Source organism: Aureococcus anophagefferens (assembly GCF_000186865.1).
Source record: "Aureococcus anophagefferens unplaced genomic scaffold AURANscaffold_20, whole genome shotgun sequence".
Taxonomy (NCBI): Eukaryota; class Pelagophyceae; order Pelagomonadales; family Pelagomonadaceae; genus Aureococcus; species Aureococcus anophagefferens.
The window spans coordinates 268,587-286,437 of NW_008705580.1; the positions used below are offsets into that span (position 1 = coordinate 268,587).

General features: G+C 68.4%; 4 protein-coding genes across 4 annotated transcripts; 1 reads left to right on the plus strand and 3 right to left on the minus strand.

The window, feature by feature from the left end:
- Positions 1-2,247: 2,247 nt before the first annotated feature.
- Positions 2,248-3,599, minus strand: AURANDRAFT_72146 (expressed protein; the record flags this gene model as incomplete). Its single annotated transcript, XM_009041368.1, has 1 exon — positions 2,248-3,599. The coding sequence occupies one exon, from the start codon at positions 3,597-3,599 to the stop codon at positions 2,265-2,267; it is 1,335 nt and encodes a 444-aa protein (XP_009039616.1).
- A 492-nt stretch (positions 3,600-4,091) lies between these two features.
- Positions 4,092-9,678, minus strand: ABC22 (putative ABC transporter; the record flags this gene model as incomplete). Its single annotated transcript, XM_009041367.1, has 9 exons — positions 4,092-4,419; positions 4,717-4,973; positions 5,014-5,034; positions 5,312-5,588; positions 5,789-5,990; positions 6,114-6,601; positions 6,732-7,264; positions 7,347-8,529; positions 8,906-9,678. 9 exons carry the CDS (start codon positions 9,676-9,678, stop codon positions 4,092-4,094), a joined length of 4,062 nt encoding a protein of 1,353 aa, XP_009039615.1.
- A 2,641-nt stretch (positions 9,679-12,319) lies between these two features.
- AURANDRAFT_30320 (hypothetical protein) lies at positions 12,320-14,216 on the plus strand (the record flags this gene model as incomplete). Its single annotated transcript, XM_009041280.1, has 2 exons — positions 12,320-12,800; positions 13,756-14,216. Coding segments are annotated over 2 exons (942 nt in total), but the record flags the coding sequence as incomplete, so codon positions are not given.
- Positions 14,217-14,492: 276 nt separating this feature from the next.
- Positions 14,493-15,941, minus strand: AURANDRAFT_1158 (hypothetical protein; the record flags this gene model as incomplete). Its single annotated transcript, XM_009041251.1, has 1 exon — positions 14,493-15,941. A coding segment is annotated over one exon (1,449 nt), but the record flags the coding sequence as incomplete, so codon positions are not given.
- Between the last annotated feature and the right edge of the window lie 1,910 nt (positions 15,942-17,851).

Genomic DNA, 17,851 nt, shown 5'->3' on the forward strand with positions numbered 1-17,851 from the left:
GACGCGGGGTCCGCCTTGCCCGCCGCAGGCGACCTGCTGCGCCGCTTCGTCCGCGCGGCGGCGGCGGCGGTCTGCGGGCTCGAGCTCGAGTCGCCGGACGACTTCTACGGCGTCGACGCGTTCCTGGACTCGGCGTGCCCGCCCGGGCCGCCGCGCGTAGAAAGCGACGGCGCCCACGCCCGGCCCCGCGCAGGTGCCCCGCGGGCGACGTCGTCGACATCGACGCCGCGGCGCTCGGCCTCGTGCGCCGCCGCGGCGAGGGCCCGGCGAGCGACGCCGACGACGGCGGCGCGGCGGCGCCGCCGCCGGACGCGGCCGCGCGGCGCGACTTCGTGTGCCGGGCCGCGGCGGCCATCGACCTCGCGCTCCACCACGGCGGCCAGCTCCGGAAGCAGCTCGAGCTGCGCCGCGCCTTCAAGGACGGCGACGAGGCCGTGGACCTCGAGCGGCTCGACCCGGGCGACGCCTTCGACCTGCGCGAGGCTGTGCGGAGTTGACAGAACTCGCCGAAAGCGCCCTCACACAGGCCCGAGTGCCGCGAGCCCGCGGCCGAGCCGTCGTACGCGGCGGCCATCTACGGCGCGCTCGCGGGCGCGGCGCCGCGGCGGCCCGCGCGGTGCACGGCGCACCGGCCGGGGCTCTACGCCTGCGCGCGCCGCGCGCTCGGCGTCGACGACGACGCCGTGCGGCGAGGTGCGTTCGTTCACGTTCGGCGCCGCGCGGAGTCCGCTTTTCTAGGCCTCGGCGTGCGGAGCCTCCTCGCGGACGCGGCGACGCTCGACGGCCGCCGCGTCGCCGCGCGCGTGCGCCGCGTGCGCCGCCGCGCCGGCGCCGACTACTTCGAGTACGCGAGCCGCGACGGCACCTGCGTGTGCCGCGAGATCTCGGCGGAGGAGTGCGCCGTGCTCGTGCGGTCTTCCGGCGTCCGCGACGCCCTCGCCGAGGGACCGACGCCCTCGCCGAGGCCGACCGACGCCCTCGTTTAGGTCGCGGACGCGCGGGCCTACGTCGCGCACGTCGCGTCGAACGCGGCGACGCTGCTCCCGCGCGTCGCGGCCGTCTTCACCGTCGCCGCGGCGAGCGCGACGAGCCACTTCGCCGTCGTCGACGTGGCCCGCGCGCCGGGCGCCGGCGCCGCGCCGCGGACGACCTACCTCCTGAGCGGGACCGACGGCCGCGCCGCGGGGAGCCGCGCGCGCAAGGCCTTCGGGAACCGGCCGGCGGCGTCGCCGCCGCGCGCGACGGCCGCGCCGCGGTCCCAGGCCGACGCCGTCGACGCGGCCCGCGAGGACGTGCGCTACGACGCGGACCTCGTCGCGACGCGCGAGGCGCTCGCCGCGCCGCGCGCCTACGCGGCCGCGCTCGGCGACCAGCTCCGGCGCGACGTCGCGTACCTGGAGCAACGGGGCGCCGTGGGCTACGCGCTCTGCGTCCACGTCGACCGGCCCCGGGACGCCGCGCCGCCGCCGCCGCCGGGCCGGCCGCCGCCGCCACCGGGCAAGCCGCCGCCGGCCGTCCGTTTGCCGGCGTTGCTTTTCGTGGGTTCCGTGTCCATGCGCTCCGTAGGTCCCGGCGAGCGCGGTCGCGAAGATCGCCGCGCGCCTCGCGACGGAGCCCGGCGCCTTCGAGGCCGTCCCCGGCGAGGCGCGCCGCGCCCTCGCCTTCGCGCTCGTCGACTGCGCGGCCCGCGACGCCGCGGACGCCGGCGCCTACGCGGCGCGCTTCCGCGACGCCGTCGCCGCGCGCGTCGGACGTCCGGCGGACGCGCCGCCGCCGCCGTGCCTGCGCGAGGGCTGGTGCGTCGTTCTCGCGCGCGTTTCTCGCGGACGGTTCTTTCCCGTAGGCTCGCGCTCGCGCCGGCGTACCTCACGGACCGCTGGCGGCGGAGCTCCGTGGCGGCCGCGACGACGGACCGGTGGCGGGAGGCCGGCGTTCGGGGATCGTGTCGGGGCTCTCTGAAACGCGCCGTCGCGTAGGTTCCGCCTCGTGCGCTCGAACGTGCTCTTCTACTACGACGGGCCCGACAGCGTCGAGCCCCGCGGCCAGCTCGTCGTCCGCGGGCCGCGGTCCGCCGTCGCGCCCGCGGCGCCGTCCGGGCCCGCGGCGCTCTTCTTCGCAGAGAAGAAGGCCGTCTTCCCCTTCAAGGTCAACCAGGGCGACGAGTACGAGCGCATCCTCGCCGCGCGGTCCGAGGAGGCCCGGGACGCGTGGGTCGCGGCGCTGCGGGCGGGGCTCGGGTAGGGGCGTAGGCTACATCGTACTTATCACACGTCGAAGCCGCAGGGGACCGCGGTGGCCACGACCGCGGCTTTCTGGGGCGCGAGGTCCTGGACCTTGGCCAGCGGGGGCGGCGCGGGCGCGACGCGCCGCAGGCAGAGCGTGACGACCGCCGCCACGACGACGGCCACGGCGCCCGCGAGGGCCAGGAGCATGACCATGTCGTTGTCGTCGGAGGAGGACGACGACGACGAATCGGTCGCGGGCTCGGGCTCGGGAGCCGCCGAATCGGTCGAATCGGTCGTCGAGTCCGCCGCGTCCGCGGCGTCCGCCGCGTCCGCTGTGTCCGCTGCGTCCGAAACATCCGCCACGTCCGTCGCGTGCGTCGCGTCGGTCGCGTCTGTCCCGTCCGTCGCCACCGTCGCGTCCGTCGCGTCGTTCGCGTGCGTCGCCTCCGCCTCCCAATCGTCGCCCGCCGCGACGGCGGCCGCGCGCGCGTCGTCGAGGCCGTGGCGCAGGGCCCAGGCGCGGTGGATCTCGTCGTTCTCCGAGTAGCCCATGGCCTCCGCGGCCGCCGCGGCGTCCGCCAGAGCGGCCCGCGCGTCCTCCCGGAGGCCCGCGCCGCCCTCGAGCGACGCCGCGACGGAGCGCGCCGTCGCGGCGTAGATCTTGTCGCACTGCGACGGGTAGCCCTTGTTGTAGACGTAGACGCCGACCTCGATGGTCGCGTCTATGCCCTCGACGACCTCCGCGGGGCTCGGCGCGGCGCCGAGCGCCGGCGCCGGGTCGTCCCGGACGAGGTCGTCGACGACCGCGATCTCGAGGATCGTGAAGTCGTAGGCGCCCTCCTGGAAGAGGAGTTGGAGGCCCATCTGGTTGATCGCCGTGAGGTCCAGAGACCCCGTCCGCTCGCTCCCGCGCCACCGCGGCACGAACGCGTCGAAGGGCAGCGTCGCGACGCCGACGCCGTCCGCGTCGGCCGACGGCGACAGCGCGAAGACGGCGCGGTGGTCGATCCAGCTGCCGCCCGTGTCGCCCTCGCCGCCGAGCCGCAGCTCGAGCGCCAGCGGCGGCGCCGACGCGTCGAGCGCCGCGTACGTCACCGCGACGCCCGCGTAGGACGACACGTCCACGGGCTCGGCGACGTTGCGCGAGCAGCCCGCGAAGCCGCCGCCGTCCGTGTTGAGGTAGCCCGTCGCGCGCATGCCGTCGTCGAAGCTGACGGCGATGCTGCTCTTGCCGCCCATGACTCCATCGACCGACGTGCCCCAGGCCGAGGACCAGCCCGCGTCGCCGCCGTCGAGGACGAGCTTTGCTGTAGTTGCGGAGGGGAGTAGGAGAGCGGTTATGGCCAGCGTTGGGCCGCGAAAAGAACGGCCCATACTCACTGAGTCACCTCGTGATGCAGGGCACGAGCATGGAAAGTGACGTTTTTACGCGTCGCTCGAGCGCGTCGAATGACTGGAGCGACGCTTTGAGCACGGCGTCTCTTCCTTTTTTCTCTAGCAGGCTTCTCTGCCGGCGTGGAATTCCTCTTTAGCTCTGTAGAAATCAAATAGAATTTTTTTTCTTCAGGTCGGCATTTATTGCCGAAGCGTTTCGGAACTTCTCCAGTTGCGACATTGTGGCCGAGTGGTTAAGGCGATAGACTCGAAATCTATTCCCGTTAGGGTCGCAGGTTCGAGTCCTGTCAATGTCGATTTCTTTTTTTGCTCGTTTCGCCCCACATCTTTTTTTTACCCCCTGTATGCGTCCATATACCTCTGTGTGTACAAAATAGTTACGCACGTTACCTCTTTAGCGTATACATTACCTGCCTCGACTCAGATCTTCGGTAAAAAAAAAAGTTATCCACACACCGAGTACAACCTGCATTATACCCGCTCCCCCCGCCGTTTCCGCCCGAACCCGCGCTCCCAGGCGCCGACGACGTCGTCCAGCAGGTCGGAGACGGGATTCAGGAAGAACTGCGCGAGGAGCTGCAGAATCGTCTGCTTGCCCATCTTGTCGCGGTTGCACAGGAGCAGCAGGAGGTAGGAGACGACGCGCATGGCGGCGCCGATGGCGAAGAGGATGGGGATGTTGAGGTCGTTGATGGTCCGGAGGTGGCCGGACTTCGCGCGGTAGAGCTCCGAGAACGACAGCGAGAAGAGCCCCGCGAGCGCGCAGTCCTGGTTCGGCTTCGCGTACCACGCCCAGGGCCTGCGGGGCGAACGGCGCGGTCGCGCGGGGGGCGGAGGGAGGCGATTCTCGACGGAGTCGCGGTGGCCCCCGCCCGCTCAGACGCGCTCGAATTTTTTTGGCGCGGCTCGTCCGGGGGGGGGTGGTCCGCCGCCGCGAGCGGTCCACGGCGCTGAGCCAGGGGTCGGGCTCGCGGTCCACGGCGCTGAGCCAGGGGTCGGGCTCGCGGTCCACGGCGCGGAGTTCGGAGCGGCCAGGGGTCGGGCTCGCTCGCACGCCTCCGCTCGCGGCGCCGGAGCCCCCCGCGCGAAGAATCACCGCGGCGCTGGGAAAACGCGCATCTTCCACGCGTCGCTCAGCTGGCGCGTCTGCGACGTGTAGAGGCCCTCGACGTACCAGCGCCCGTAGCTCAGCGCGGAGGCGTACCTACGAGGGCCCGGTGCGAGGCCGCGAGAGCGAGAGACCGCGCGCGCCGGGGCGCGCTGCGCCGCCGGCCCCATGTTGTCGATCTGGCTCAGCTTCGGCGAGATGCCGCAGAAGAGCACGAAGACGAGGACGAGCATGACCATGCTCAGCTGCGACGCCATGGGGTCCTGGGCGATGCTCAGCGCGTACGCGAAGCCCGACACCGCGAACCTGTGTGGAAATCAAATCTTCAACACGACTTCAATGTGCGCGTCTGCGAACGTTTCGACGCAAGCTCTTCTGCCGTGCTTCGAGAACCCAATGAGAGCAATCGATTCGTCCAAAAATCAGCCGAGTCGACTTCGATTTGACCGAGCTAGAGAATTCTGAAGTTTGGTGGGGACCCCCCAAACCAGTGGTTGATTTCCACACAGCCGCGAACATGGCGGAGAACGTCAGCGCGAAGAGCTCCTCGATGGGCGCCAGCGGCGACGCCAGGGGCACCTACCGCGCAACTATATGTCGCCCTCAAAAAAATAAAACCACGACGCCGACAACGCGCGAAGGTCGCGAGGGTCAGCGTCGCGAAGACGGCGAGCCGCGGCACCTCGACGGCGTTCTTCGCGAGGAAGTAGGCGAAGCGGTCGAGCTCCATGCCCGATCCCGGCGCCGCCTCGCGCCAGAAGACGGCGCGGTCGCTGCCAAAGACGCGGAGCGACGCGAGGGACGCCGTGAGGCCCACGCCGAGGTTCAGCATGAAGAAGAGCGTCTGCGCGTCCTTGAACCTGGGCGGCAAAAGGGTGATTCAACGTCGCTTCAACGTGAGTGTTCCGCGCGCGCGCGTTCCGGAAACAGCATCCACGCTTCGAGACCGTTCCGAGAGATGATCGCTCGTCCAAAAATCAGCCGAAACGAGAGGAAAACGGCCGAGATCGGAGCCTTTGAAGTTGGGAATTTCGCTCTCTTTTGCTGCCCTGCCTTGAACTCAAAGTTTTCGTAGAGGAGGCCGAAGAACGCGCCGCAGGCGAGCTGGATGCAGCAGTCGACGGCGAACTGGTGGCGGTCGCGCGCCAGCAGCAGGCACGTCCGCCGGAAGAAGATGTTGAACTGCGAGAGCTTCGTGGCCATCTTCCGGACCTGCCGCTGGCGCTTCCGCGACGCGCGGCCGAGCTTCCGGTGCGCGCGGCCTGCGTGGATGTTACATCATCAACCCGAATGCAATGGGTGAGAACTCGACGAGAGGCAACGAGTCGTCCAAACATCGGCCGCGTCGACCTCGATGCGAAGTTTCGCCGGACGCGGCGCGCGACGGCTCGACCGCGACAGGCGCCCCGCGGGCTCCAGCCGCCCCGGCGTCGTCGGGTGCGGCGCGTCCTCGAGCGTGTCGCGGGACTCGCCCGCGTGGCGCTCCCAGAGCTCCGCGAGCGCCGCCGCGTGCTGCCGCGCGCCCTTGCGGCTGTCCTGGACGCCCGCGACGTCCGCCAGCGCGTCCGAAAAGGGCGACGCGCCGTCGCGGACGGCGGCCTTGCCCGCGATGACGTCCATGAAGAAGTCCGCCGGGTTCTCGAAGGCCGGCATGGAGAAGCCCGACGCCTCGAAGTAGGGGAGCGCGCCCTCGGACGGCCCGCAGTAGGCGGTGCGCCCGCCGCGGCACAGGAGCAGCACGTCGTGGAACATGCGGAAGATGAAGAAGGACGGCTGGTGGAGCACGACGACGACGTTGACCTTGCGCCCGCTCAGGACCCGCAGCGACTGGACGAGCTCGAAGGACGTCGTGCTGTCCAACCCGCTCGTCGGCCTGCGCCGAATTCAAATCTTCAACTCGACTTCAATGTGAGCGAACGCGACAGTTTCGACGCAACCTCTTCTGCCGTGCTTCGAGAACTCGACGAGAGCAATCGATTCGTCCAAAAATCAGCCGAATCGACTTCGATGTGACCGAGCTCGAGAATTCTGAAGTTTGGTCAGGACCACCCAAACCAGCGGTTGAATTCGGCACAGTCGTCGGCTCGTCGAGGAAGAGCAGGCTCGGGTCGCTGACGATCTCCATGGCCACGTTGACGCGCTTCCGCTGGCCGCCGGAGATGCCGCGCTTCTCCGCGTCGCCGATGACGGACCCCTCGATGTGCTCGAGCCCGAGCACCTCGAGCGTCCGCTCGACGACCTTGCGCACGTCCCACGCCGTGTAGTGCCGCGGCAGGCGCAGCGCGCCGTAGAACTCGACGTTCTCGCCCACCGTCAGGTTCGTGTGCATCGTGTCCTCCTGGGGCACGAACCCGACGAAGGGGCCGAAGCCCTGGACGCTCTCGGGCACGCCGTTGATGGCGACGACGCCCGTCGTCACGCCGTAGGACGCGCGGCCGCTGAGCACGTTGAGCATCGTCGTCTTCCCCGCGCCCGACGGGCCCATGATCGCCGTGACGCGCCCGGACGCGCAGCGGCCCGTGACGCCCTTGAGCACCTGCGCGGCGCGGCGCGGTGGAGGGGGGCGCGCGACGGGGGACGATCGCTCGGTCCAAAACGAGACGCTGGGGGAAAAAGACCTGCAGCCCCGAGCTGCGGAGCTTGAGCCCCAGGTCCTCGAAGTCGACGTCGATGGTGAAGCGCACGGGCCGCGACGCCGACGACGCGAGCGAGTCGCGCTCGCTCGCGCGCGGGGCGGCCGACTCGCGCTCGGCGACGAGGGCCGCCGCGTCGTCGTCGCCCGGCTGCCGCGTGACCAGCAGCGGCGTCTCGAGGTCGCCGCCGAGCACCGGCGGCTCGGCCTTGACTTTTTTGAAGCGTTTCGAACTCAGCGCGATAACCCCCAAGGCGCCGAGCGCGCCGACGCCCAGCCCCGCGAGGCAGATCTTCACCTCGAGGTGCCGCGGCGCCGCGTCGTCGTCGACGCCGTCGTCGTCGTAGTCGAGGACGCCCCGGCGCAGCACGACGAGCGCGCCGAAGCCGAGGCCGACGGCGCAGCCGAGCAGCGCCATGGCCGCGTGGCCCTCCTTGGAGCAGAGCAGGCACGTCCGCGCGCCCGCGGCTCTTTGGAACGTGCACAGCGCGCAGGAGCTCGCGACCAGCAGCGCGGCGACGCCGGCGTAGGCGCCGACGAGCGCGTGGAACGACGACAGCCGGCCGAGCGTGACGAGCACGAGGGCCACGAGCGACAGGCCCGCGGCCAGGGCCACGCGCAAATGGTTCGCGGGCGACACGCCGCAGCAGTGGCGCCGCTCCGCGTCGCGGCGGAAGATGGACTGGGGGTCGAGCGCCGTCGCCGACGGCGCGCAGGCCGTCAGCGCCGCGTGCACGAGCACGTAGGCCTGGCGCTTCGCGTGGCGCACGACGAAGCCGCAGGCGCCGACGGCCGCGAAGCACGCGCGCCGCGTCCGCGACGCGTAGTCGTCGCCGTCGTCGGGCGCCGCGCGCGACGCGAGCGACGCCTCGCGGTCGCCGTCCGACGACGCGCGGAGCGCCGCGAAGGACGCGTCGTCGCGCGGCGCGACGTGGCGCCGCGCGACGCGCCGGAGGTGGAGGTAGGCCATGAGCGACACCCAGACGCTCGACGTGCCAAACGCGAGGAGGAACACGATGCCCGCGATGGCCGCCATCGCGTAGAACTTGTTCGCGCTCACGCGGCCGGGCCCCTCGCACTGCTCGTACCAGCGGCAGCGCACGCGGTGGAAGGAGCCCTGGGGGCAGAAGTGGCCCGCGAGGCACTCGACGCCGACGCGGTCCGGCGACCTGGGCAGGAAAAGGGTGCGAAATGCCCAAACTTTGGAGGCTCCTATCTCGGTCTGTTTCCCCTCGTTTTGGCTCATTTTTGGACGGGCGATGATCTCTCGGAGCGCTCTCGAAGCGTGGATCCTTTCTTTGGAACAATCGCTCGCGGAACAAGCGAACTTGAATCACCCTTGTCCTGCCCTGCCGGCGACGGGCAGCTGTAGCCCGCGGCGCAGAGCGCGACGTGGCTCGCGCCGGGGCAGACGTCGCCGTGGACGTAGCGTTGGAGCGTCGCGTTGTAGTAGGTGACGGCGTGGCTTTCGGCGCCCTTCTCGACGTGCTTCCAGTACTTGCACGTGCCGCCGTCCTCGACGCGGCCGACGCGACGCAGCTCGACCCGAGCGGGCACGCGATGAAGCACGTCACGTCCGCGAGGCAGAAGAAGCCGTCGGGGCAGGGCGCCGCCGTGTCGAGGTGGGGGTTCGGCCCGCGCGCGGCGCCGCGCGGCTCGTAGTAGCCCGCGCGGCAGCCCCGCTTGTACACGGGCGCGTCGATGCCGCAGTCGTCCGTGTCCCGCTTGCCGTTGGCCGACTCGAGGACGACGGACGCGTTGCAGTGGCTCTGCTTGAGGAGGGCCAGGTCCGCCTTGGAGTAGGAGTCGCCGTAGAGCCGGTCGATGAGGTTCGACACGCCCGCGGGGTCGAACGCGCCCGCGCGCTCCGCGGACGGCTGGCGCCGCTTCGCGCCGTCGCCCAGGGCCTCGGCGAAGATGTGGGAGTAGCGCACCCAGTAGGGCGCGTGGGCGTAGACCTGGAACCGCTTCTCGACGACGCCGCAGGTCTCGTAGGCGTAGAACGCGCACGCGACCAAAAGCGCCAGCCGGACGACGTTCTTGTAGATGAGGTTCTCCTCGTTGTAGTTGAGCTGCTCGAAGCCGCAGACGCAGTCGACGCAGCGCGCCACCGTGCCGTAGTTGCAGCAGACGCAGAGCACCTCGTCGCCCCGCGCGGCCTTGGGCGGGCCGCCGTCGGCCTCGGGGCCCCGCCCGGCGCCGCCGGGCGACGGCGGCGCCGCCGGCTCCACGGCGATGTCGCCGGGCGGGTCGCCCTCCTTGCGCTCCTCCTCCTTGTGCTCGTCCGCCGTCGAGGTCGTGTCGTCGGGAGCCTCCATCGTGCTCTCCCAATCAGATGGGCTGCTTTCTAAAAAAAACAGCCATGTTGAAGAGACTTTAAAAGCGCGTGCCAGACACTTGGGCAGCCAGTTGAGACGATGAGCGCGGGCGAATTGGGCGTCGAGCGGTCGTCGGACGATGTCCTGCGCAGCCCGCGCACGACGCTCGCCACCCTGGGCACCTACCTCGTCGCCCTGAGCCTCGCGCTCATCATCGGCGCCGTGGGCCCCGTGGCCATCAAGAAGCACAATTCGACGCACTCGACGCGGTCCCACGACGTCGTCGCCGCGCGCACGGAGTACCCCGTCTTCAGCGGCGCGTTGACGGCCATGGTGCCCGCGCACCAGATGCTCTGGCTCGACTGCCTCGTCGCGCGGCCCGCGAGCTTCGGGTCGAAGGGCGACAAGACGTTCCAATTGGCCTTCGAGGTCTCGGCGACGGGCGAGACGAAGCAGGGCAAGACCCACAAGCTCGCGACGAAGCGCTACGACTACCACACCGTGCGCTGCAAAAGCGGCGAGGCCTGGTGCAAGGCCGTGCCCCTCTTCGCGCAGCACGCAATCCTCTACGACCGCTACGACGTCGCGGCGTCCGTCGTCCACGCGTTCGGCACCTACCCCGGCGCGGGCATCTCCTGGTCCGTGGACGGCGCGACGATGACGACGGAGGTGGACGCGCCGGTCCTGACGACGAAGATGGAGCTCCACTTCGTGAATCGCGAGTACACGTCGTTCGAATTAGGCTTCTACGCGGTCTACCTCGTGGCGTCCGTGCTCGCCGTCGTCGCGCCGCGGGTCGGCTTCTACGCGCGCCTGCCCGCGTCGCACTGGACGCCGGAGCAGGGCTGGTGCCTCGCGCTGCTCGTCGCGCACGCGGTCGGCTTCGTGAACCCGCTCTACGCCCTGGAGGTCGGCGCCAAGTCCAAGGTCGCGTCGCTCGTGCTCAGCGCCCTCTACCTCTACGGCTGCTTCACCTTCCTGGGGCTGGGCCTCTGCTACGCGCTCCTCTTCGCCCACGCGCTCAACGGGGCAGGACAAGAGAGCGAAATTCCCAACTTCAAAGCCTCATATCTCGGCCGTTTTCCACTCGTTTTGGCTGATTTTTGGGCGAGCGATCATCTCTTGGAACGGTCTCGAAGCGTGGGTGCTTTTTCCGGGGCGCGCGCGCGGAACACTCACGTTGAAGCGACGTTGAATCTCTCTTGTCCTGCCCAGGCGCTCAACGAGCCCGTCCGCGCGCGGCGCCGCGTCACGCTCAAGCTCGGCGTCGGCGCGGTGCTCCTCTGCGCGACGTGGGGCGTCCTCGGCGCGACGCGGGCCTTGTTCGGCCGCCTCGAGGGCGCGGGGGACCCCCAGTACGACGACCCGGGCCACCACCACGTCTACGCGGCGACGGACGGCGCGCTCGCGTGCTGCACGGCCTGCTACTGCGCGGCGTACGCGTGCCTCTACGCGCGCTGCGCGAAGAAGCTCCACCTCGCGCCGGCCCACGACCTGCTCTCCATCTGGCTCCTCCACGCCTTCGTCGTGTCGGCCTTCGTCGGCGCCTTCGTCGGCGGCTACGACACGGTCCACACGAAGCCGCTCGCCTTCGCGGCCTTCCTCTCCGCGCCGACCTTCGCGGTCTGGTGCCTCGCGTTCCTCAACGCCAAGAGCGGATTTCGCAAGAACGACGATGGTGTTGATGGGGGGATGGAGAACGACATGAACGCGATGCTCTAGGGGTCGGCTTAGCCCTGTGTAAGATTTTGAGCGATTTTGCTTAGCCGCGTCGCAGGGAGGAATCGAAGGGAGGGAGGACCAAAGGGAAGGGCTAGGGTAGTGGAGCGAGGAGCACGATCGGGAGGATCGGCCTAGTGCCCCATACCACGCCTAAGCCAGCGGCCATGTGACCCAGCGCAGCTCCTCCGAAGAGGCCGTCGCCGACGCCACATCGCCACCCACGTCACCGAGAAAGCGCAACCCCCCTGGATAAGCCACACGAGAAAGCGCATCTCGTCGCCGTCGTCTCCGCTACTGCCGCCGTCGTCGAGCGATTTTGCCTGTTGCGAGTGCGAGTGAGTGTAAGACGAGTGAGGCGACGAGCGTGGAAGAGATCATGGACCCGGAACTGATCAAGAAGAAGCGAGAGTACGAGGCGCGAAAAACTCGTACAAAGCTGGCGCTCAACATATGCACGATTTGCGGGAAGAAGGATGCCCGGCGCTGTAAAGGGTGCGGCACGACGGCCTACTGTTCGACGGACTGCCAACGCATCGACTGGTGCGACCGGGGCCACCAGAAGGTATGCAAGAAGATCCAGGCCGCGGCGGCGGCGCGGGCCGAGGCGCCGACGCCCCCGCCGTCGCCGCCGCGGGAGGTGTTCTACGGCCCCGCGCCGCGGTCGCACGCCGACGAGATCCGCGCGCGCATCGCGGCGGAGCACGAGGCCGCCCGCGTGCGACGCGAGGCGAACCCTGAGCGGGAGCCGCTGTCTGCGCGGCACGGGTCGCGGTGCCCGATCTGCCTCGAGGAGTGGGACGTGAATGCGACGAACGTGTTTCGCACCTGCTGCTGCCGAAAGGTCTGCCGATCGTGCGAGCACAAGATCAGACTCGGCGCGTGTCCCCTCTGTCGTTTACCGTGCCCAGATGATCCCGCGGAACAGCTCTCGCGTCTTCGCCGCCATGCGGAGAACGAGGTGCCGGAAGCGATTACGTCTTTGGGAGACGCGTACCGCCATGGTCGGTTGGGCCTCGTGAAATCCGATAAGAAAGCCGCGAAGATTTACCGGCGCGCCGTGGAGCTCGGAAACGTGGACGCGATGAGATACCTTGCGGGATTGCACAACACTGGAAGTGGCGTCAAGCTGGACAAGAAGAAGGCGGAGCGGCTGTATCGCATGGCCGCAGATCGAGGCGACACGATCGCGCAAACAAAGTTAGGGTTTTTACTTTACTCTGAGAAGAAACTTGAAGAAGCGTTCCGGTACTACACCCTCGCGGCGGATCAAGGCTTTTCTATGGCGGAGACTTCCCTTGGCTGTTGTTACGGGCGCGGAGAAGGCACGGAAGTCGACCTCGGCAAAGCCAGGTACTGGTTCGAGCGCGCCGCTGCCAAGGGCGACGAGGATGCTATAGCGTGTCTCGCGGACCTCGACGACGCGCGAGATATTGCCTAAACCATCTTTACGCCGCGTCGTCGCCCGAGCCCGAGATGCTGCGCTTGCGCGCGGGCGAGTCGTGCTTGGCCTTGGCGTCGTCGCCGCCGCGTTCCTCTCTGCGCCGACCTTCGCGGTCTGGTGCCTCGCGTTCTTGAGCGCGAAGCCCGTCTGGCGCAAGGACGACGCCGCCGCCGAGGGGGGCATGGAGAACGACATGAGCGCGATGCTCTAGGGGTCGGCTTAGCCCTGTGTGAGATTTTGAGCGATTTTACCTGTTGCGAGGTGACGATAGACGAGTGAGGTGGGTGAATAGGAGCGTCGGCGACGAGCGTGGGAAGAGATCATGGACCCGGAACTGATCAAGAAGAAGCGAGAGTACGAGGCGCGAAAAACTCGTACAAAGCTGGCGCTCAACATATGCACGATTTGCGGGAAGAAGGATGCCCGGCGCTGTAAAGGGTGCGGCACCACGGCCTACTGTTCGACGGACTGCCAACGCATCGACTGGCGCGACCGGGGCCACCGGAAGGTATGCAAGAAGATCCAGGCCGCGGCGGCGGCGCGGGCCGAGGCGCCGACGCCCCCGCCGTCGCCGCCGCGGGACGTGTTCTACGGCCCCGCGCCGCGGTCGCACGCCGACGAGGTCCGCGCGCGCATCGCGGCGGAGCACGAAGCTGCTCGTCTGCGACGCGAGGCGAACCCGGAGCCCGAGCCGCTGTCGGCGCGGTACGGGTCACGGTGCCCGATCTGTCTCGAGGAGTGGGACGTGAATGACTCGGGCGTGTTTCGCGTCTGTTGCTGCCGAAAGGTCTGCCGATCGTGCGAGCGCAAGATCGGCTTCGACGCGTGTCCCCTCTGTCGCATACCGTGCGCAAAGACCCACGCGGAACGCCTCGCGCGCCTTCGCCGCCACGTGGAGAACGAAGTGCCGGAAGCGATTACGTGTTTGGGAGATGCGTACCGCCGCGGTCGCTACGGTCTCGTGAAATCCGAAAAGAAAGCCGCGAAGATTTACCGGCGCGCCGTGGAGCTCGGCAACGTGGACGCGATGATACACCTTGGATTATTGTACGAGAACGGAAGTGGCGTCAAGCTGGACAAGAAGAAGGCGATGAAACTGTATCGCGCGGCCGCAGACCGAGGCGACGCGGTCGCGCAATTCGATTTAGGGGTTTTACTTGAATCTGAGAAGAAATTTGAAGAATCTATCCGGTACTACGCGCTCTCGGCGGATCAAGGCGATACCGATGCGGAGTATTGCCTTGGCCTTTGTTACAGGGACGGACGAGGCACGGAAGTCGACCTCGGCAAAGCCAGATACTGGTTCGAGCGCGCCGCCGCCAAGGGCGACGAGTGTGCTATAAAGTGCCTCGCGGAGCTCGACGCGCAAGTATAGCCTAAACACTATTTACGCCGCGTCGTCGCCCGAGCCCGAGATGCTGCGCTTGCGCGCGGGCGAGTCGTGCTTGGCCTTGGCGTCGTCGTCGCCGTCGAAGGGCGGCGTCGCCGCGCGCGCCTCGCGGATCGCGAGCGCGGCCGCCGCGCGCGCGCTCTCGAGGGCCCGCGCCTCGCCCTCGATGGCGCGCATCTCCGCCTCGAGCGCGAGGAGGTTGTGCGTGCTCGGGTGCTGGGACCGGTCCGCGGCGTCGTCGGGCGCGAGGTCGATGAGGGGGTCGAGGAGCTCGAGCACCGCGGCGTCGTAGTACTTGGGCAGGATCTTCGTGCGGATGTAGACGAGGGCGGCGATGAAGAGGGGGAAGGTCATGGCGATGGGCGTGAGCGTGACGAAGAAGATGAGGAAGGCGACGGAGAACTGGAGCCGCGTGAACGACGCGATCGTCGAGAAGTCGAGCGCCGCGTACCAGTCCTTGGGCGATTCCCGGAGCCGCTTCTCGCAGACCACGAGCTTGACGCGGTCCCAGAGCTCGTTGCCCGGCAGCGAGCTCAGGGCCATGAAGAGGAAGAGGCCGTCGAGCGTCGCGTTGGGGATCTTCCCCAGGACGCCGATGAGCGGCCGCGCGCAGACGACGCCCGTCATCGCGGCCTGGGCCAGGTTCGTGTAGCGCTGCTCGTAGGTGCGGTCGACGACGTCCACGGTCTTGGAGCCGCGCTTCACCTTGGACACGACGCAGAGGCTCTTCGTGTGGAGCGGCGCCTGCGGGATCAGGCCGTTGCACGGGGGGATCCCGAGGATGCCCGTGCACACGATGCAAATCCCCAACACGAAGAAGTCGAGGTGGTAGGCCGACCCCTTCTTGAGGTTGAACTCCTTCGATTGGGCCATGATCGACGACACGTTGTGGTCGAAGATGAAGAGGATCAGGATGATCGTCCCCGGCACGAGCGCGAGCGCGATGGCCCAGCCCTCGAGCTCGAAGGGGTTCAGGAACCAGGTGCGGCCGTGGGTCGTGCCGAAGGTGCGCGGCACGTCGAGGCGCGTCAGGTCCTCGCCGAGGTCGTCCGCGCGGCCGATGAGCGATATGATCGTCATGAGCACGATGGCGAACGTCGGCGCGTAGTCCGAGACGACCGTGCGCACCTTCGCGTTGAAGAGCGTCCAGTTCGTCGCGTTGGCCAGGTAGAGGCTGACGAGCGTCGTCCCCAGCGCGAGGATGGTCTCCATGAGGCAGGCCGCGAAGGACTGCGACCGCGTGTAGTAGCGCGCGATGCCGGTGGCGCCCGTCACCGCGTAGATCGTCGCGATGAGCAAACCGAAGGTGTGGCAGGAGAAGTTCGTCACGTACTTGATGGCCGCGCACCAGCCCGCGGCGGCCGCGGCCATGTGCATGAGCCCGGCCCAGATCTGCGCCCACATATAAAATTTGAGGAAGTCGATGTCGAGCGCGTTGGCCATGCCGTAGATGGAGATGGTCAGGATGGTCACGGGGCCCGTGACGCCGACGATGACGAGGGGCTGGCCGCCGAAGATGGAGAAGATGCAGCCCGACAGGCAGCTGCTCAGGCAGACCTCGACGACGCCGATCTTTCCCGTCGAGCGGTCGAGGAGCTCCGCGAACGTGATCGCGGGCGCGATGGACGTGAAGAACATGAAGAAGATCGACGCCGTCGTCTTCGCGTTGTGGCCCTCCGTCCAGTCCGAGACGTAGTGCGGGGCGCGCCTATATTTTGTTAGGGTGGCGATCGGGCGATCGATTGTTGGTGCGGCGATTGGTTCGATCGACGGGACCTCTCTGCGACGCGTGGACGCCGGCGCGCGCCGTTTGAGGTCGGCACCGATGCCTCGGAACCAGCTCGCGGCGGGAGGAGGCATGGTTTTGGGGTGTGAGAGGTCTGTGATCGCCCAGTGGTGCGATCGTCAAGAGCTGGGCTTCGAGGCTCCTTGGCCGGCCTCGCACGCCTCCTCGAGGCGTTCCTCGCGAGGCTTCGACGCCTCCGGCGCCACCGGCAGCGATCCGGAGCGACCCGGCGCGATATTGGCGCGACCCGCGGGGATCCGGAGCGATCCCGCGCGCTCGGTCGCGATCCGGAGCGATCCCGGAGCGATCCCGGCGATCCGGCGGCGTCGGCAGCCGATCCAATACCACACTCACTTATGATTTCACGTCCGCGGCCCCCTCTGTTCCTAGAGGGCCGGTCGGGGGGATGGGCAGCTCGCGCCGCGCGGCCTCTCGGCGCGCGCGGCGGCCGCCGCGGCGGGGGAGACGCTACTTCGGCTTTCGCGCCTCCGCCGCGCTACGCGAGGAGGCCGAGGAGCGCCTTGGCGGCGTGGACCTCGCCCGTCGCGTCGTGCTCCAACGGGAAGTTGACGGACGCGTGGCGGCCGATGGCGCGGCACGCGGCGTCGTAGGCCTCGGCGGCCTCGCGCTCGTCCTCGAAGACGCCGAGGTACTCCGTGCGGCCGCCGTTGTACTTCTGCGTGTGCTTGATCTGCGCGAGCCTACCGAGCACGGAGGTCGGGTCGCGCGCGCGGACCGTCGGAGAATTAGGTACTACGGCGCGGCGTCCTTGGAGGCGCGGCTGCGCTTCTCGCGCGGAGGCGGTGGCACGAAGGGCTTCGAGGCATGTTGGTGGTGTTGAACCTATGAATAGCTGCGCTCTCAGCGCGTGTGGCGTTTCAACGCGCGGCGCTTTGGAATCAGGAGCAGGATGGGGTGGGGAAGGGCGTGCGCGAAGTTTTATTGCAGACGCGGCAATGCACAGAGAGCGCGCAGCGGACTATTTCAATTGCAGACGCCGGACTGGAAGGCGTGGGCTTCGATGGTGCCCACCAAGGCTGGTAATAAAAAAGTTGAAGTTACTTGTATGTTGGACTCAAGGTGCACCAAATTTGAACTGCACTCCTCCAACGTTCTCTTTGGATCGATCGTCGTCTGCCCTAAGGTCGACGAGGACCGGGCTCACCACGCGACGACATCCGCGGGCGGTACTCGCGACGCCCGCGCGACGTCGTCGTTGGACGGGGTAGCCGGGCGCCTCGGCTCTTCGCACAAAAAACAAAGTTTGACCGGCGACCGGACTGGCCGAGAAGGATCCGTAAAATCGCCTACATCGATCCGAAGCCTACCAGCGGCGATGGCGTCGAGAGGCGTCTTTGCCAGTGCGCACTCGAGCTCGACACTTCGCGGAATTGTTGCCGGTGGCACTGCCATGGTGTGAGAGCACAGCTTTGCGCAGCGCGCGCGCACAAACCAACGCTAGTGTGCCGCGTCGCCTCCCCCGTCGCACGCAAACACATCACACCTAACAAGCGACACACACAACACAACAAAACTACTGTAGTATCGACAACAACAAAACATGCCCCTCGCGAACCTCGGCAAGCTCTGGTGGCTGCCGTCCGTGCTCGCCGTCGCCTACGCCGTCTACAGCATGCACGCCCAGGCGGACCCCTCCCAGGCGCGCACGACGCGCGTCTTCACCGTGCGCGAGCTCGGCGCCTACGACGGCGCGGCGCGGCCCGAGATCTACCTGTCGATCATGGGCCGCGTCTTCGACGTGTCGAGCGGCGCGGAGTACTACGCCGTCGGCGAGTCCTACGCCTGCTTCGCGGCGCGGGACGCGTCCCTCGCC